Here is a 21,706-nt window from a genome sequence, read left to right on the forward strand (position 1 = left end):
GCACTTATGGCTCACTGTCAGTTTTGATAAACCTTTATCTTTGGATAGAAATGACCATTAGCCAGAAGTTATTAGGTAATTCTGGCAGTTTCAGCAGTTTCAACAGTCCAATCAAACATGGGTGTCTCAAACAATCACAGACTTGCTGGTTGTTTTCCACTGGCACTTTTCCAACTGCATTCCAGTGCTGAACTCTGATGTTACACTGAGAAGTCTGCAAACTGTGTCTGCATCAGACTCACTGCAGGAACAGTAAGTCCATTCATTTGAATAGAAAGCAATGGTTGCCAAGAGTCTTGGTAAGTACAAGGTTACTTACGTAATTGTTTGGATTAATTGAATCTTCCATAATGTTTTGATGGTTTAAAAGTGTTTTTTAAGTTTTTTATACTTTCATTTGCTAACTTATTCATTGCTTTTTTTGTGTAAGTTAGTTCGTGCTTCAGTTTGGCTTGATATGTTGTTCATGTAAGATGGCATTATGTTGTTCAATGTCACACTGCTGTACAGAGCCATGCTCTGGGTTGGTGCACATGGGTTGGTACAAATTCAGGAAGTAAGTAGATACCAAAGGATTCAGAAACTCAGTGGATGTGTCTTCGAGAGCAGATCAGAGGCGATGCATTCTGCAGGGAGTGACTAACTCACCTCCTAACTTCCCAACACCTGTCCACACCAGACAGGAATGTGATGAAATATCTGACGGTTTGAATGCAGCTTCAGTAACAGTCCAGAAGTGTGACACCATACAGAACAGCGCACCCACTCACAACTGTTCAGATACTCACCGCCAATACACAGTAAATGTTGTTTGTACCAGCTACAGTATGCACTGCAGCATCTCACCAGCACTCTTAAGGCAGCACCTTACAAGCCCATGGCCTCTGCCAGCTAGAAGAGCAAAGCACGAGAACACCACCACCAGGAACACAAACCACACACCATCCTGACATAGAAGTACAGTATATTGCTGTCGGTTGTCGCTGGGTCATAATCCTGGAATCCCCTCCCCACATCTCAAGGACTGCAACAATTCAGGGAGGCAAATGACCTTCACCTGCTCAAGGGGAGTTAGGGATGGACAATTAAATGCCATCTCAATCTGGAAAGCACACATCCACTTGCATCAATAGGAAAGAAACTAGGTCACCCCGTAACCCATGGGTCAGTAGTGAATGTGAACAGCTTATATATCACTTCATTCTGAAAGCTTCTATTCCAAAAATTGATAGTAGGAAAATCTGGATGACCTGGTGGTGTAACTAGTAGACTAGCTGCCTCACAGTTCCAGGGGACCTAAGTTTATTCCTTATCTCTGGTGCTGTCCATGGGGAGTTTGCACTAACTCCCTATAACCACGTTGGTTCCTCCAGCTCTACCGATTTCCTGCTAAATCAAAAGAAATTGTGGGTGCAAGTTAATTGTTCTGTCTAAATTATCCCTAGTGTGTAGATGAGTGGTATAATCTAGTGAGGAGTTGAAGGGAATGTGAGAGGCTATTAAGGGGTTAGGGTAGAATTTGTGTAACCAGAGTGATTGGTGGTCAACACCAATTCAGTGGGTCAACAGGCCTTTTTCTATGTTGTATCTGTCTGTGACTTTGTGACTCTAGATAATGACAAGCTATTTTAAAAAATGACATCACTTGATGTAGAAAGTCACTCTTTCCAACGAGTCTAGAATGCTGAAGAAAGTAGGAGTAGGATAATATTTGTTCATGACAAATTATTATCATCTATTGGAACGGGAGAGGTAGTTAAAGGTCAAAAACAAATGCGTTGGTTTAAATTTTGTGATCGACTACTTAAGTCAAAATTAATTTACACTTAGAAAAATATGGATTTCATATATCATTTCTTAAGCAAAATTGTGTTTTCATTGATTTGTTTGAGATTCTCAATAAAGTCAGAGGAAGGATCTATTAGGATTGTCATTTTTTGTGTATGCATGTTCAATTTTTCTTAATCATTTAATGATTTGTGTTTAAGTACACAGGGCACGATTTCAAAATTTACAGATATCAGCAAACCCTGAAAAATAGCGAAGGGCAGTGACAGGAATAGTTTTCAGGATGACAGACTAAGTGATGATATTGCACCAATGTATCAGATGAGCTTTTGCCTCATTCTACCAAAATGTTGCCTTCTAGGAGAATGAGAGACTCAATATGAACTAAAAGGTCCAGGAACAAAGAGAAATTGGGAATTAATGTACCTAATTTTTCAAAAGATGTGAAAGCTTAGAGAGGATATCTAAGATATTTATTGAAATTATGCCAAAACTGAAAGACATTAGTTGTGTAGAGCAACAGGATATAAAACTAATTGAAACAGCCTTTCTGCTAATCTCGCCTGTTGTGCTTTTTTATTGAATCATAGATCTATCAGTCTGTTTCCTATAATCGTTGATACAATTCAATAAAAAACTACCACCCTCATAGTTAAAATTGTCTGAGCATTAATTGCCACTTGTGCTCAGGCAATGGCAGTGTTGTCCAGCATCACTTCTGACATCCCTGGCTCTGAAGTAAGGTAATACTTTGTATCTTAGATTTCCCCAACTACCTAATAGATTCTTCCTACTTACCATATCACTTTTCATTAATGGCTTGCAAGTTTCTTCATAATAACTTGAAACATTGGGACCATGTTTCTTACAATGAACATGTTATGAGCAACTTCTTTAAGACAATAAGACCATAAGACATAGGAGTAGAATGAGGCCATTTGACCCATCGAGTCTGCTCCACCATTCAATCATAGCTCATCCTTTTCTCCCCCTCCTCAACCCCACTTTCCGGCATTCCCCCCCACCCCCGTAAACTTTGATGCCTAGTCCCATCAAGAACCTATCATGTTCTCCCTTAAATACACCCAGCGACCTGGCCTCCACTGCTTCATGTGGTAACAAGTTCCACAAATTCACCACCCTCTGGCTAAAGAAATTTCTCTGCATCTCTGTTTTAAATGGATACCCGTTTACACTGAGGCTGTGCCCTCTTGTCCTGGACTCCCAAACCATGGGAAACGCCTTTTCCACATGTTCTCTGTCTATGCCTTTTAACATTCAAAGGATTTCAATCAGATCCCCTCTCTTCCTTCTAAATTCCAGTGAGTACAGACCCAGAGCCATCAAACGTTCCTCGTATGGTAACCCTCTCATTCCCAAAATCATCTTTGTGAACCTCCTCTGGACTCTCTTCAATGCCAGCACCTCTTTTCTTGGATGAGGAGCCCAAAACTGTTCACAATACTCAAGGTGAGGCCTCACCAGTGCCTTATAAAGCCTCAGCATCACATCCCTGCTTTTATATTCTAGACCTCTTGACATGAATACCCTCATTGCATTTGCCTTCCTCACCACTGACTCAAACTGTGAGTTAACCTTCAGGGTGTTCTGCACAAGGAATCCCAAGTCACTTTGCATCTCAGATTTTTGGATTTTCTCCTCGTTTAGAAAATAGTCCGCACTTTTATTTCTACTACAATAGTGCATGACTGTGCATTTTCCAACATTGTATTTCATTTGCCACTTTCTTTCCCAGTCTCTTAATCTATCTAAGTCCTCCTGCAGTCTACCCTGTTTCATCAACACTACCTGTCCCTCCACTAATCTTAGTATCATCTGCAAAATTGGCAACAAAACCATCTATTTCATTGTCTAAATCATTTATATGCAGCATATAAAGAAGTGGTCCCAACACCGACCCGTGTAGAACACCACTAGTCACTGGCAGCCAACCAGACAAGGATCCTTTTATTCCCATTCGCTGCCTCCTACCAATCAGCCAATGCTCTAACCATGTTAGTAACTTTCCTGTAAGACCATGGGTTCTTAACTTTGTAAGCAGCCCCATGTGTGGCACCTTGTCAAAGGGTTTTTGAAAGTCCAAATATACCACTGTATAGCATCCCCTTTATCGATCCTACTTGTAATCTCCTTAAAGCATTCCAACAGGTTTGTCCAGCAAGGTTTTCACTTAAGGAAACCATGCTGACTTTGTCCTATCTTGTCCTGTGTCACCAAGTACTCCATAACCTCATCCTTAACAATTGACTCCAACATCTTCCCAAACATTGATGTCAGGCTAACTGGTCTGTAATTTCCTTCCTGCTGCTTTCATCCTTTCTTAAAGAGTGGAGTGACATTTGCAATTTTCCAGACCTCTAGCTCCATGCCAGAGTCCTGTCATCTGCCTGCCCTTCCTGACAGTCTGACTGCAGGCTATCTTTACTTTTTTACCATCAGTCACATCCTGCGTCCCTTCACTCTGGTTCCCACACCCTGCCAAATTAGTTTAAACCCTCCCCAACAGCTCAAACAAACCTGCCCGCCAGAATGTTGGTCCCCCTCAGGTTCACGTGCAACCTGTCCCTTTTGTACAGGTCAAACCTCCCCCAGAAGAGATCCCAATGATCCAAGAACCTGAAACCCTGCCCCCTACACCAGCTTCTCAGCCATGCATTTATCTGCCAAATCATCCTGTTTCTACGCTCACTAGCACATGGCACAGGTAGCAATCCAGAATTTACTATCCTGGACGTCCTGCTTCTGCCTAGCTCACTAAATTCTCCCTTCAGGGCCCCTTTACTTTTCCTTCCTATGTCATTGGCACCAATATGTACCAAGTCATCTGGCTGCTCACCCTCCCTCTCTAAAATGCTGTGGACGCGATCCACGACGTTCCTGACCCTGGCACCTCTGGGAAACAACATACCATCCGGGTGGCTCATTCATGTCCACAGAATCTCCTGTCTGTTCCTCTGACTACTTAGTCCCCTATCACTACCACTCCCCACTTCTCCCTCTTTCCCTTCTGCACCACAGACCCCTGCTCAGTCATTAATCGTGAATGGTTTCGATAGAGTAAGTCATGAGCAATTGTTTTTGTGGCAGAGTGGACAGAAACCGGAGAACACAGATTAATGTAACTGATAAAATGTTGAGAGTGGACATCCAAGAAAGTATATGCAGGAAATTGTTGTGACTTGGGATGCATTCTTTGAAATTATGGTAGGAAGCAAATTCAAAGGAGACATTTAAAAGGAAATCAGATGATTATTTGAAGTGAAAAATAAGAGTAGAGGAATAATTAGATGTTTTATTTAAAGACAGGATGAGTCATAAGTTCTCCTGGATTGAATCATTCTATTGGATGGATTGGCACCAGTATAATAGCTGAACGCCTGACTAACCACAACTCTGAATGCATGCCCAGCCCCTGTATCTTACACTCTGGAGTAGAGCTGCATGAGAGGAAGTAACCCCCATGATGAACAGCCTGGATAACCTCACAGCCTACACTCAGCATGATATTGTCAGTCAGAAGGAAAAGCCTAGGCGTATCTATCTGACAGTGGACGTGCTGACTCATTTTCACAGACTCCAGCACCAGAGCTATGCCATCCCTGCACATAGAGATGGCACCCCCTGATGGTAATGGTAAGCTGTATTCTGGACTTGGTTCCTTCTCCTTACCGGCATGCTTCAGTGCTGACTAGGGAGAATCTCCTAGTTAACCAGTACAAATAGTTGGCCGGTGGTGCAGCGGCTTCCCCCCAGATTTCAATGCAAGTGGTCCTGGGTTCGAATCCGGCCAGTTCCTTTCCATCCACGCTGGGTTGAGTGTCGAGCTAGCAACTCGGCTTCGTTAAAAAAAACAGACAAATGCTAAGAAAATGGCAAAGGTTGCTGTCTGATGCTCCAGAAGGCACAGAGAAGAACAACATCAGCCAGTACAAAGGGATAAGCTATCCCTTGCCTGCTTACACATACATTCACCTGGGCTTTTCACTCCCATTCCTTGTTTTTCTGGCATGCCATTCTGCACTAATAAATGGCCAAGATCTCCTAAATGTTTTCAGTAATTGTTTACAGCCTGTTAGCAAATGGATCGGACATTAAACAAATGTTGCTTATATGAAGCTATGTGGCTCTGCTGCAAAAAAAAATTCATTGCATCTGTGCATACATGTACATGTGTACATGACATTAAACTTGATGTTGACTAATAATATTGTCATTGGTAGCACATGTTAGTCAATAAACATCAAGTCCCCTAATGCAGATACTGGTCTTATGTTCTCAATCCATTTCACAGAGAAAAAGAATTGCTAGTGAGTTCGACACCAATTTAAATTGATCTTAACAATGCACTGCATAAAAAAAGTCAGTGCAGGTCAGTTAAATTTCTAGTCTGTTGACTTTTGAAGTTTATACCTTGGACTGCTTATTGCTGCAAAGTATAAATACCACGTTACTCTACTCTCCAATGAGATCATAGTTGGTCCCTGCATCTAGATACACTCAGCTACTATTTTTTTTTTAATCTGTACCTTTTTACATTTACTTTGATGAGTCCATTCCTTACAAGATAGACAATAACAAAAAAAAATCAATATAGAAATTTTGCGTAATTAAAAGACATCCGTTTTAAATAAAACTCATCTATTGATTGCCTTTGAAGTCTTCCAGATCTCCTTACAAGTTTTGGTATCATATTAACCATTCAACTGGCTTGGATTTGCACTATAAGATAGTCCTGCTTCTTCGTCAGGCTTGCTTAGATTTCATAGTTCATTCCCAGAAATGACTAAGTGGTTCAACTCTCACATCATCTCTGGCTCAGATCATTTGATCCATATTAACGTTCTGGTCATACTTGGTTCTGCAAACCACTGCTAGACCTGTTACCTACCACTTGTATGAGTCTGATCTGGTGACGAGGCTGGGAAAATTAATGCAATTGTTCATGAAACAGTATTTCTCTGATAAGTGTCATAGCAGCATCTCTGACTCAATCACTTCTGTTCTTGAAACCAAATTTGGCAATACCTAAAAAATTTTGTTCAATAAAGCTACATTTGGTGGAACAAAGTTCATGCATATTACCAATCTGCATCTCATCGATAGTTTTGCAGAAGGTACCTCGTGGTATTGTCAAGAGTTGTCCTGATCTTAACGGAGCACTGACCAAGCAATGTATTATGCTGATATAAATATCCTTACTTGAATCCTTATTTAGCTATTTTGATTATCCTGTCTTGTGCTCTATCTAAATGATATGAAGAAACAAGAAGATGTTTGATAGCATTCAATTTCATAAGATTTTAAGGGTATTTCGAAGCTGTGAGATCATAAGAAAAAGACTCCACCAGTAAGCAATAACATTCAATTATTACGTCAGTACTCATACACAAAAACTCAGTTTTTTCTTTACTTGACTTCATTTTGACTGACTAGCAGGTCAGCACCAGGAAATAGTCATTTTTTATACACAAAAGTCTGCATACCATTCCTTGTATACAAAAGTGTGAAAAGATTTGGTAGGGCATGACCATGACTATAAAACAGCTCTGGTTGGTTTGTTACCAGATTTTTGGCAATTTCTGCACTTGGCTATCAATGATTTGGGGTCATTGTCCAAATGATGCCAGTAAGCAATAATTCTTGCAGCCGCATCATGCTTGCATGTGTTCAGTATGAAGTATGACCAAGCTGGCTCCCTGATGTATTGGGACTTTCCGGGCTTGGCTGTGATTTCAGACAGTTACTAGAAAATCCTCAAGATTTCCAACATTAACATTCTCAAATGGTAGACATGACTAAGTATTTACAATGACAATTCACTTGAGATTCATTGTCATTGTCATTGAAGGATTTCCTCATCTTCATAGTCTTGATTTCATCACACTATGTTTCATTGCTTTGGAGTTTAATATTTCTAATTGTGGCTTATGATCTGTTGCCGGCATAAAGGATCTCCCTAGTAAACAGTGACAGAATTTCTTGATTCCAAACTTAATTCAAAGTGCTTCTTTCTCAAGTTGTGCATGATTTATCTTACGTCTTGTGAGGGAATAAGAACAAAAGTAATGGGTGTCTTCTGCCCATCAAAAAAACTTATTTGTACACCTACCTCATAATAAGCATCACATGCCAATTTCAACACACACAGAATATCAGTGAAAAAAGAACTTCACTTGCTAAGACTTCCTTGAACTCTTCTTGTTTCTGGCTCCACCTTCATTTTGCATCTGTGTTAGTGTGAGCACTGTCATAAGATCAGGAAGGATCAGAACTCCTGTTGTGTGATTTAATGGCATCCCAGGGCAGGTACTCAAGATGTGCACGGCACAACTGGCAGGTGTGTTTACAGACATTTTTAATCTCTCCCTCTCCCATTGTAGTGCTCTCTTGCTTCAAAACATCCACCATTGTTCCTGTACCTAAAAAGGCCAAGGTAACATGTCTGAATGACTGGCGCCCTGTCGCACTCACCTCTATAACAAGCAAATGTTTGGGAGGCTGGTCAAGGATTACGTCTGCGGCTTGGTACCACCCACAGTGGATCCCCTACAATTCGCCTACTGACACAACCGATTGACAGATGATACAATAGTCACAGCTCTACACACCATCCTTACACATCTGGAGAAGAAGGATGCTTATGTGAGAATGCTGTTCTTGGGCTACAGTTCAGCATTCAACACCATATTTCCCTCCAGACTTGACAAGAAGCTCAGAGACCTTGGCCTTGACCCTGCCTTGTGCAGCTGGATCCTGGACTTCCTGTCAGATCACCGGCAGGTGATAAGAATGGGCTTCCTCACCTCTGCCCCTCTGACCCTCAACACAGTAGCCCCCCCAGAGCTGTGTCCTAAGCCCCCTCCTTTACTCTCTGTATACCCATCTCTGTGACACCACCCACAGCAGCAATCTGCTAATTAAATTTACTACATAGATTGGTCTTATCTCAAATAATAATGAGCGAGCCTATAGAGAAGAAGTCATCACCCTGACACAGTGGTGTTAAGAAAACAACCTCTCCCTCAATGTCGTAAAAACAAAGGAGCTGGTTGTGGACTACAGGAGGAATGGAGACAGGCTAACCCCTATAGACATCAATGGATCTGGGGTTGAGAGGGTGAACAGCTTTAAGTTCCTTGGCATACACATCACTGAGGATCTCACGTGGTCTGTACATACTGGCTGTGCGGTGAAAAAGCACAACAGCGCCTCTTTCACTCAGACGGTTGAAGAAGTTTGTCATCAGTCCCCAGATCCTAAGAACTTTCTATAGGGGCACAACTGAGAGCATCCTGACTGGCTGCATCACAGCCTGGTATGGGAACTGTACTTCCCTCAATCACAGGACTCTGCTGAGAGTGGTGCAGACAGCCCAGTACATCTGTGGATGTGAACTTCCCACTGTTCAGGACGTTTACAGAGACAGGTATGTAAAAAGGGCCTGAAGGATCATTGGGGACCCAAGTCACCCCAACCACAAGCTGTTCCAGCTGCTACCATCTGGGAAACAGTATGCAGCATTAAAGCCAGGACCAACAGGCTCCGGGACAGCTTCTTCCACCAGGCCATCAGACTGATTAATTCACACTGATACAACTGTATTTCTATGCTATATTGACTGTCCTGTTGTACACACTATTTATTACAAATTACTATAAATTGCACATTGCACACTTAGACGGAGCCATAACGTAAAGATTTTTACTCCTCAAGTATGTAAAGGATGTAAGTAATAAAGTCAGTTCAATTCAAAGACATGTTTCCTTTGCTTTGACTTCACATGGGTACTCAGGACGTCTCCTGACAATCAGCACATCAATTACAACACAAACAATGACCCGCTCATTGAAGTATTTTAACCAAGGTGACTAGAAAACCTTTGATAAAGACATGATTCCATTGGAAAACCTAATATATGAGAAGAATCCTTATATCAAGGTTAAAGGATAGTGTGTGTTGCTGGTTAGCATTGTTGACATCTAATTGTATGTAGCTGCAAAAGAGGTCCACATCTATGATTTCTTATGACTGTGATAAAACAATGTACTTTTCCAAGGTGGGTGGCAGATACTGTTCATCATCTTCAGCCTTGTAATAGCCACACTGATCTGACTGTCTTAGTCATGTACACATTTTGCCCTGCATGGGCTGTGAGCCCTAAGTGTGTGTGCCCTGCTATATTGCTGAATCTTGGAGAGTGGAGTGAATCACAGAAGTTAGAATTGAGCCCTGACTGGTCAGCTAATATGGAAATTGGACAAATATGACCGTTGCAATGGCTGTTGCATTTGACATTGTGTTCCCTGACAACTGCATGAATGAATTGATTGATTCTCTGGATCACTACAGTAATGTCCTTGAAGCTTAAGTCCTAGCATTGACTAACATAATTATCTGGTCTAATGGCTTTTGAGAGTTTATTAAGATGGTCGTCAGTGAGTAGAACACATCTCTCCTTGTTTCTACAGCTAGTGTAGTCGTTGCTGGGTACATGCAGCTGTCACGTTAATCGTAAGGTTGGTATTTTGACTGCAATGTATTCAGCACTGTGTTTCAAACACATTGTTATATCAGCTATCAAACTAGTGCATCAATCTCTATTCAATGCATTTTACTTTCAGCATTTAGCAACAGCCATGTCCCAAGCATATACCAACCTGCCACACACTGAGCTTTGAGTTTAAAACAAAGTGTATTTGCTTCATTTTTACAGAAGGACAGAACTTCATACCGCATCATAAGTCAGGAAAACAATGCGGAATTTGGGTCCGGAATGACAATGGCGGATATTTTGCTTCACCAAACTACCCAAATGCCTACCCTCCCAACAGAGAATGCATCTATATTCTGGAAGGTAATGAAATTTCCACTTACTCGAAGCCTGGTGTCAGCGCCCTACAAAGATGTTTTCACAGTATATAAGGGATTAACTACAGTATTTAGTTGAAGAATGACTCCGTATAATTTGATACACCTACTAAACTGTAATTGGTTTTTTCCACCCTTGTTCAAAATGTTCCAGAAAATGACAAGATTACTTCGTCCACTGATAACCTTGATATCTGAGGTAATCCTAGCCTTGTTAGAACTATGTACATTTACTAGCATTTTGTTGTATCTGCAGCGGCCCCTCGTCAAAGAATTGAACTCACGTTCGACGAACCCTATAGCATTGAACCTTCCTGGGACTGTCGATTTGACAACTTGGAAGTCAGGGATGGACCATTTGGATTCTCTCATCTCATAAACCATTACTGTGGTCAGCAAGCTCCGTCACTCATTAAATCATCTGGAAGATTCTTATGGGTAAAATTTACCTCAGATGAAGAATTAGAAGGCTTCGGATTTCGAGCAAAATACACTTTTGTACCAGGTAACTAATTTACCACAATGTGCACTGTGGTCTAAGTAAATATGTATAATATCTCATTGGATGACACATTTGGTTAAACGTGTATCATTATACACATCTGAGAAAGACCTTAAGTAACCAGATACACCTTTTGGAGCTCTCTGTGTTTTCCACCTGTAATTTCTACAAAATTGCTTTTCCATAAATATATCATAAATTCCACACATTGCTTATGCCTTACACAAGTGATGAGGATGTGACAGAGAGAAAAGAATGAAACTTTTGAAATATTCTTGAATGTATCAAGTTTCTGTATCGTCATGGAAAATGGGCAAACCTAAACCCTTCAGCAGGGGTGGTGAACCTTTTTGAGAGTATGTGCCCGAATTGGTGCTAACCTTCTAAAAAATTTCTTGTGCACCATGGTAATTAGTACAGGCTGAGTACACCTTATCTGAAATTCCAAAATCTGAAAAGATCTGAAATCCAATATTTTTTGAGCGCCGACATGACATTACAAATGGAAAATTCCACGAAGCGCTGGTTAGGTTCCCAGGCGATGTGTGGGTCTCTGGGCATCGCAGACATTTCTGGGATACCACCTCACATATGTAAAGAACAGAAGTTAATGAATTTTTTTAAAAAACACTGCATAAAGTGAGAAATTAAGATCTCAGTGGTGTATCGAAAAAATGGATTTGTCAGCGTTGGAGTGAACACATGCTGCTTAACGGTATGCTGATTATGAAACAAGCAAAGAACTATCACGACAAACTGAAAATTGAAGGCAATCATGAATGTTCAGCAGACAGATTGCAGAAATTTCAGAAAAGGCACACACATTGAATTTTTAAGGATCATCACTGATGAAAATCTAACACCAGAGCAAGTCTACAATGTCAATTGTTTTTATACTTTACATAAACACCCCAAAAAAAGGCAAAATATAAATACAGTGTGCTGTAACCTTTTAATCAAATCATGGCATCTTAGGTGGAGACTGAAAGCTTGTCGTTGTTTGTTGTTGATCAACAGCTGATTCAGGTATTCTCTCCCGATGCTGCTGAGCTGCTTTTGTTACCCTGTCCCTGCACACATTTATTTTCATTTTATTAATGGTATGCAATAATTTGACTGTTCAGTACACATGTGTGCTGAACAAGTGTAAGATAAAGATTGTTTACTGCTAGCACATAAATTCAGAGTCAGAAATGATGGTGATCCCAAGCTATCCCGTTATATATTCCAAAATCCAAAAAAATCCAAAATCCAAAGCACTTCTGGCCCCAAGCATTTAGGATAAGGGGTACTCAACCTGTAACAATAGTTATGGGCTTTTTTTAAGGAAAAAGGATGAGTCCTGTGGCATATTTGCATGTATTTATTGTTTTACTATTAATAAAAATATAATAGAGACAGATTGAAATAAATGAAGTATTTTAGAAAACATTAAAAAATATTAATATATAATCTTTTTAAATGACAATTGAAAAATAACATCATTTCCGAATTGCATTGTTGTATCTCATATGTAACATAAGAAATGTGAATGTGAAATTATCAGCTTTGGTGCACATTCATGAAAGATCAAGGAAAGAATCATAAGCGCTCATTACTCTCAATGAGACTTTTGTTGGCGCACTAATGATGACAAATGTTTTATATCTGGTATATATTTGGTTGTTCTGAGAGTTGTGCACTAGTTTCATCAGTAAGTCTACTCCTATAATTCAACTTGACCTAGTTTATCATTGAAAATAATGACTCACGGACATATGTTGATGAAAATACCGGTAACATTGCCATTGCAAAACAAATGGAAGCGCTAAACTACATGCAGTACTTACCATGATCATCACTGAATAACTAGTGTTCACTCACAAATGACAAAAGGAAAGCATATAAGCAGAGTGAAGTCAATGCCATCTAGCCCAACTGTTTTACTATCCAAATACTGATGTGTACACCAGATCTGTGAGGATTTCAAAATGTATCATCCAATGTCACACGTTTTTGCAACAGTCTAGCTTGTGCCAAACCAGCTCGAGATATTTCCTGTGAAAACATCTCACTGCTGTCAAAAAAACATTCACTTCTTCTTTTGGGAGTAAAGATAATCATTGTGCATTATTTTTTACGGGTGGAGCTTATAGAATTGAGGGGCTGCATCCCAACATATTTCTTGTGCGTGCCATAGGTTCGCCACTGCTGACAGACCAGAAATGACAAGACTTGGCCTCATACTCAAGCATAGGAGGAATAAGGGGCAGGGCATACTGATTGTTAAGTGTAAGCTTTGTAACTATTAAAACAGGAATAAACTGAGGCCGGAGCTCACCACCCAACCCAGGAATTCTGGTGTTTATCAGACTTAAGTAGAAGAGATGGAGATGTTCTTCAGGATAAGTAATACTGGTGAAAGTGACAAAGAGGGTGAAGGTAACTACTTAAAGCATTTCTATATGAGAACAGGAGAGAGTATTTTTTCTGACTGAAGAATGAGAAATCCACTACAGCAGGCTTCTGATGACAAACAACACGAAAGTCTTTTAGCTCAATGATGTGATTGTAGACTATAGAATTCCAGTAAACTGACACCACTGGTGGCTGCAGAAATTCATAAGCAGTGAGACCATTGATTATACTACTGCTGTGCTGAAGAACTAGCCTTTTCGCTGTCATTTTTCACCTGCATTGACGACTGCTGGCAAATTTGTGTCCCCTTTTACAGCAAGCAAGTTCAGGCTAAGTAATTAAATGCACAAGAATTATAGTTTAAACATGCATATAAAATCACCACATTGATAGACATTTTGCCAAACATGCTAAAGCATTTCAGCCATGGTGAAGTGTTAATGATGTGAGTGATTTTGGTGCAAATGACAGGTCTCATAGTGAAAGTGCTTACTAATATGCTGGAGGTCATCCATGATGGGTATGTCACTTTACAGCAGTGAAGTAGTCCAACTTAACAAGAAATATAACTCAGCACGTGTAAGACCAGACCCAAGCCTGCAAGCCAGAGTAATGTCTGTCCCCAAGTAGGTTCTTAATTTGAAGGGGGGGGGGGTGAGACGCCACAAAAGAGAGACTTAGTGTTATAAGACTCATTGAGAGATATAGCATGAGTACAGGCCCCTCAGCCCAACAACTGCATGTCAACCAGGGTGCTCACCCAGCTAGTCCCAATTTCCTGTGTTTAGGCCATGTCCGCCCCTTCACCTACCTGCTCAAGTGCTTCTTAAATAATACTATTGTACCTGCCTCAACCACTGCTTCTGACAGCTCGTTCCAGGTACTCACTAACCTCTGCATGGAAGGGTTGACCCTCAGGTCCCTTTTACATCTTTCCCCTCTCAACCTAAATTGATGCCCTTTGATTTTGGAGTCTCCTCTCCTGGGGAATACATTGTTACCATCTGTTTTACCTGCACCTCTCATAATTTTAAACATTTCCCTAAGGTAGTGTAGTGTAGTGCGGAGGAGCAGAGGGATCTCAGGGTACATGTCCACAGGTCCCTGAAAGTTGCCTCACAGGTGGATAGGGTAGTGAAGAAAGCTTATGGAGTGTTAGCTTTCATAAGTCGAGGGATAGTGTTTAAGAGTCGCGATGTAATGACGCAGCTCTATAAAACTCTGGTTAGGCCACACTTGGAGTACTGTGTCCAGTTTTGGTCACCTCACTATAGGAAGGATGTGGAAGCATTGGAAAGGGTACAGAGGAGATTTACCAGGATGCTGCCTGGTTTAGGGGAGTATGGATTATGATCAGAGATTAAGGGAGCTAGGGCTTTACTCTTTGGAGAGAAGGAGGATGAGAGGAGACATGATAGAGGTGTACAAGATTTTAAGAGGGATAGATAGAATGGATAGCCAGCGCCTCTTCCCCAGGGCACCACTGCTCAATACAAGAGGACATGGCTTTAAGGTAAGGGGTGGGAAGTTCAAGGGGGATATTAGAGGAAGGTTTTTTACCCAGAGAGTGGTTGGTGCGTGGAATGCACTGCCTGAGTCAGTGATGGAGGCAGATACACTAGTGAAGTTTAAGAGACTACTAGACAGGTATATGGAGGGATTTAGGGTGGGGGGTTATATGGGAGGCAGGGTTTGAGGGTCGGCACAACATTGTGGGCCGAAGGGCCTGTACTGTGCTGTACTATTCTATGTTCTATGTTCACCCCCTCATTCTCCTATGTTCCAAGGAATAAGGATCTAGCCTCTCTTACTATAACTCGGGGCAACATCCTTGTAATTTTTTTCTGCATTCTTCAGTCTAACCACTTCCTTTCTATAAAAGGGTGACCAATACTGAACATGGTATTCCAAGTGCAGCTCACCTTCTGCTTGTACAACTGCAACATAATGTCCCAACTCCTGTACTCAGTGTCCTGACAGGCACTCGGACTTGTCCATTATTAAGCTGATTAAAGAGACATAAAACCTAAATAGCATAGATACTATATTAGAGAGAAATGCGGTAATTTTAATATTAAAGTAAAGTTAACGATCAGCCAATCTATATGAACATTGATCCAGCTAGTGACAGCTCAGTTACTGGTAGTCCGACATACATCAACGATGAAAGCAAAATTCCATTCACAAAAAGCAGGCTAAATCTGGAGATGTTTTCTGGCAAAAGATTTAGATTTTTCTACGTCAAATGTGATGTGCAGCTACTCATAATTGTCAAAGGGTGAAGGTACCAATTATATTCTCGTCATCGCCTTATAAATCTCCTTCACCTCTATGTCTACATTTCATTGAAGTGTAGAATCCCAGCCATTCCAGCCCTCAGGGGGAGTTTATGCACCAACAATAAAACAAAACTAAAATCACGCAGATGATGGAAATATGAAATAAAAACAGGAAATGTTGAAATCCTCAGCAGGTTAGGCAGCATGATGAGAAGAGAAACAGATTTAGTATTTCCAAAATGTTCAAAATTAAGGATGCTTTCAGATCCAGAAACAGGAAAGAAGAAAAGAGAGAGGAAAAGAAAAAGACGCTATGATCTAGTGAAATGCAGGAGATTTTAAGTGACAAAAGGGTGACAGTACAAGATGAATTAGTGTAGTAAAGAGATTAGTGGATAATAAAGAGTTATTCTTTTCTGGATGTGTCAGCCACCAACAATGATGTCGAGTAACTAGTTCCAGCAAAAAGAAGGAGCTCTCAGTTGTTCCTTCCATGATGCAATCTAACTTAAAGGGGAGCTTGGAGATGCCTGTATTTTCACAATATTGCAACAGGGATTTGTAGAGAAGGGAGATATTTTAGAGGAATCTTTCTCAAGATGAAGTGATGTATGCTAGGATATCGGTAACTGAATAGTGAGTGCAGAGCACCAACAACAATCAAGTGTATTGCTGAGACCTGGATGGTTGCAAGTCTTTTTTATGTGGTTAAAGCCCGTCCATTCAAGCAAGAAGTCAATATTGCTTTGCAATGCTGACTTGATGGAGGAGGATCTTTTGAGAGATAATGAGCAAGTTACTTGTTAAGTTTACCCCTTATGAAATCTGCTCTTATAGATTAAACGTCGGGCTGTTTAATCGAAAATGACCCCAAAATGTTATTGCAAGAATATATATTGATATTCTGTATACATTGATCATCTGAATGTTGACCAATTATCCCTGTAGCCAATTCTGTTCTCAAGAAACCAGAATAACCATGTCCCAGGAATGTGGTGACTGGTCTTTTAGAACCATGACCACTTCCCTTCTTTAGATATTGCCTTCTGCTGACTTTCTCTAGCACTTTGTGTGTGTTGCTCTAGATTTCCAGCAACTGCAGAATCCCTTATGTTTATGATTTCTTGCTCCACTGCAAGGTCTCTTTGAGGTATGCATCAAGCAGAAGATTAAATCTTCCATTTCATAGTTCAGCGAGACCCTCTCTCACTGCTGCCCGTCTGTAATCTCTGCTACTATCACCTGCCAGCTTGTACTCCTTCCCTTCCCTCCATCTTCTTATTTTGAGTTCCGCCCCCTTCATTTCTCATCCTGATGAGAGTCTTGGCCCAAAACACTACCTGTTTATTCCCTTCCACAGATCACTCGCTGAGTTCCTCCAACATTTTGCATGTGTTGCTCTATCATATCACTTAGTGTCATGTTCCTTCAAACAAAATAAAGCAAAATATTTTAAATTTGAATGTTAGTTGTAAGACGACAAAACAATCAAATGGTCCTATTTTTGCAGATCCTGACTTTATCTATCTTGGTGGAATCTTGAATCCTATTCCAGGTATGATAACCCTTACATATTCAAAATGACTCTTTAACATTAGCCTAATTGAATAAAATCTCAATGTTTTCTTTTTTCTAACCACTCTTACCAATATGTCTCTCCAGATTGCCAGTTTCAGTTATCAGGGTCTGATGGGATCATATACTCCAGTCAAGTGGAAAAGGAGGGGAAAATAAAACCAGGAGAAGCCATTGACTGCATCTGGACAATTAGAGCCCCTGCAAAATCTAAAGTATGTTACACTTCCTCTTTACACAGGGCAATGTTCAATGAGAGACCTGTATGCTAGAACATTTGTTATAAGATGTTTAGACTAAAAAAATCATAGCAATTCTTGGCCAGGCTAGTTCAAAATGAAGAGGACACTGTTTATGAGTAGATTTGTTAGTCTTGTTATAAGTATGGAGAGGCATAGATTATACTGAAATCATTGCTGATTTATCCACATTGTTTCGAGTTCTGCAATAAATTCAAATCTCAAAGGATAGAAAGTCGATAGCAAGGAAGCTTAACTTACTCTTATTGATCTTTCTTGGAAATAATTTTAAACTCTTCACAAATGGTACATAAAGAAAATCCAATGAAACTTCCTCTGTTAATACCAGAAAAAATATCGAAGATAGAATAAAATTTGTAGGTCTCTCTCATGTGCACACTTCTTAAAATAGTGAATGCTAACAGGAAAATTACATTCTGGAAGTAACATTTCCTTCATTTTAAGCTATTAATTGGTGGATAATTCAGTTTTATGGGTTGTTCTACAATTGTATGTTGTGACTATGGCATTATAGCAATCCACGCACTATGCCACTGTTCTTCTTAAGAAACAATTGAAATTAATCTCAATCTGTTATTAAAACTTTTTCTTCAATTAAAATGCAATATTGGAAGCAGTGTATTAGTGCACTTTCTCTTGTACTTTCCAGACTGATTTTCTTTAGTGAAAATGTGTGGGAATGTTAGTTAATTTCACAGCTCAAAATATAGCTATGCATTTTACTTTGATTATAAAGAAATTTCATCAAATGTTAATAGTTAATATTAAAATATTTACAGCCTCAGCTTAATGAATACCAATAACATCCCGACATATTACAGACTGAAACCTATTATAGAAAAATGATATTACATAAATAGCATTAAGAACCATGCTGCCAGAGAGAAAAATTCCTACCTGGCTAATATACATTTGCAACCATACATTGCTATAATTTTGAAAAGATTGCTTACTCTACTAAAAGTCGTTTGTTTTCATTACTGATTAATAGGAATTGTCCCCGAGGCAGGGAAATTGGAATTTGCAAGTCAACTGTCATTTGACCTCCAACCACTATTTAAAAATTATATTCAATCATTCTACTTCCTTATTTGGCAGGTAGCCATTTGATATTTTCTTCAAGTATGCTCGTCATGTCCTGCAGAATAATACAATCAGTACCAAAGTTTCTAGTTTGAACAACTAATTATACCTTGGGCATTATAGTAACTTCCATGAATTACTTTAATTGTCATTGACATTGAAAGCTCTGCTGTTTCTAAGTATGATAAACAATTTACTGCATCACGCATGATAGATACAATTCATTACTCGGTAGCACTGGGATCCCATGAGACTAAGCTAGTTCATTTAGACTTAGTATTGAACGATTAAGTTTATCCACAAGTCAACATTGATTACTGGAATTTGTCTTATGCAGATTAGCATTAGATAAGACTCAGAGGCTAACACTAAGAAAAGTTTTCAATTAATGCTAGAAGAAATAATTAAAATGCTAAACTATTCTTTGTAATCAACAGACATGTTGCAGAATATAAATGTGTTTTCTAACAGTTTCATTGGGGTTTCTTCGTGCTTTGCTTTACTGGAAAATATATCTACATATAAGACAATCAAGTGCATGTAATAGTGTGTATTATATGTAATTTGAGATGACTCCATAGTCTTACATAGTAAGGCCATTTAATGCTATATATATATTTAACATTAGTGTTCAAACTTCTTTTATATAAAAAATCAAAATTAAATATTATTGTGTATTGATAATTATATTGCCAACCCTTTAAATGAATGGGTATGAATCTTTCTTAACTCAGTTGCTCTTTAATTCTGTGTCCCAAAGGAACCGAAAAGAACATAACCACAATGGCATCATAGATTTGTACGCAAATGGTCTCCCTTAATGTCAATATACAGTATACACTGTCAACCTCTGATAGTAAAAGAACAGGAAGGATGTAGATACAATTGAGAGCGTGCAGAGGAGATTTACAAGGATGTTGCCTGGATTGGAGAGCGTGCCTTATAAGAATAGGTTGTGAACTTGGAGCGATGGAGGATGAGAGGTGACCTGATGAAAGGCATTGATTGTGTGGATAGTCAAAGGCTTTTTCCCAGGGCTGAAATAGCTAACACGAGGGGGCATAGTTTTAAGGTGCTTGGAAGTAGGTACAGGGGGGATGTCAGAGGTAAGTTTTTCACACAGAGTGGTGAGTGTGTGGAATGTACTGCCAGCAAAGGTGGTAGAGGTGGATACAATCGGGTCTTTTAAGAGACTATTAGATAGGTGTACGTGGAGCTTAGAAAAATAGAGGGCTATGCAGTAGAGAAATTCTAGGCAGTTCCTAGAGTAGGTTACATGGTCGGCACTACATTGTTGGCCAAAGGGCCTGTAATGTGCTGTAGATTTCTATGGTTTATGTTCTATGTAACTCAACTACCCTAATATTGCAAAGCTACACAAGATAATCGATGTTGATAAATTATACTTTGTCAGCTTCATTTTCATATACCAATTTTGGATGGCGGTAATAATTTCTGCGGCACACAAGAAACAGTGCAGAGACTCTGGCCTAGAAATTAGATTGGCACAAAAGGGAATGTCTTAAGTAATGTTGTGGAGAGATGGGAATAGGGATTGCCCTAGTTTTATAGGAGATACCCCTGCTACAAAATTTTGCTATGGATGAGGCTTAAAGTATTTTGTGATTTAGAATACCATCTGATGCAGAATATGCCTTGCACACTTGCTTTGGTTACTTCGTGAAGGACATTAGATAGGCTCCAGGTTGAGTGTATAAAAGGTTTATACCAGTGCTGGATGTCAGGACAAGATGGAGAGATGATTTGAGGCTGAGGTTCAGCTCCAGGTGACCAGGAAGTTGGGCAGATAGGCGATTATTGATGGAGGTCAGGCAGAAAGGGTTGATCAAACAGAAATCTGACTGTGATGTAATTTGGTTAAAGAGCTGAGCTGCAATCTTTAAGACATCAGCAGAAAGTTGGGGGTGGGGGGAGATGCCTTCACCTGGAAGGTATCTTGCACTCTTAAACAGTGGACTAGGCAAGTTTGGAACCTTCTAACCAATTCAGGTCTCAATTACCCATTTCAGTCTGCTTTGGTGTGAAGGAATCATGTTCAAGTGTCATTACAGTCAAATTGTACTACTACTGGCATGGTAGCTCAGTTAGCAGAACTGCTAAGCAATAGCACCGGAGACCCAAGTTCAATTCAGTGCTGCCTAAGTGGAGTTTGCATGCTCTACCTGTGACTGCATGGATATCCTTCAGATGCTTTCTTTTCCTCCCATACCGCAAAGATGTGTGGGTTGGTGTGTTAATTGGCCACTGTAAAATGTGTAGGTGAATGCTCTGTGTGTGAGTCTGAGGGGGGAGATGAAGAAAGTGTGCGGAGATTAAAACCTAAGCTTAACATAGGATCAGTGGAAATGAGTGGTTGCTAATATGTATGGACTCACAGGGCAGAGGAGTCGTTTGCCATGCTGATTTCCTTACGACTCCACGACCAATGATGTCACCGAGATTTCTGTAAATCTCTCTTCATACTGACATCAAACATACAGATGCTCATCACACTTTCTCAAAGTGTGCAGCCAATGCATCAGGTAGCTGCCTGCATTTAGTGATAGACATTCTCAAACATTCCAAGCATGTAATAAACAAAATCTTTATATTTCAATCTTAAAAAAAGTCCATCACTTGACAATGAATTTATTTTCTACTTAATGAAGCTCAGGTTCAATGTTCAGTACATACTAAGTCCTTGTATCTGTACATTTCTGTGTAAATCGGTGAATAAGTTGGTTTAATGTGGGAAACTGGTGGCTTACTGGCACAAGAGGGATTATTCCCCAGACACAGAATAAAAGAAGCATCGTGTTTGATCTGAGAGATACCAGTTTGACCATGAACCTCCAGGTCTAATATGCCCACATTGATACACGTGAAATCTAAAATTTAAAATGTCTAAAAATTCAGTCAAAATCTAAAATACT

At 39.9% G+C, this 21,706-nt stretch overlaps 1 protein-coding gene across 1 annotated transcript in view; it reads left to right on the plus strand.

The window, feature by feature from the left end:
• LOC134356492 (neuropilin and tolloid-like protein 2) overlaps positions 1-21,706 on the plus strand; it is a 46,161-nt gene that overhangs the window by 13,016 nt on the left and 11,439 nt on the right. Inside the window, exons 3-6 of the mRNA XM_063067449.1 lie at positions 10,523-10,663; positions 10,934-11,182; positions 17,366-17,410; positions 17,518-17,645. Coding sequence (XP_062923519.1) covers positions 10,523-10,663; positions 10,934-11,182; positions 17,366-17,410; positions 17,518-17,645 — 563 coding nt within the window. The remainder of the gene's footprint in view (positions 1-10,522; positions 10,664-10,933; positions 11,183-17,365; positions 17,411-17,517; positions 17,646-21,706) is intronic.

The sequence above is a fragment of the Mobula hypostoma genome, chromosome 14, assembly GCF_963921235.1.
Source record: "Mobula hypostoma chromosome 14, sMobHyp1.1, whole genome shotgun sequence".
NCBI classification, from domain to species: domain Eukaryota; kingdom Metazoa; phylum Chordata; class Chondrichthyes; order Myliobatiformes; family Myliobatidae; genus Mobula; species Mobula hypostoma.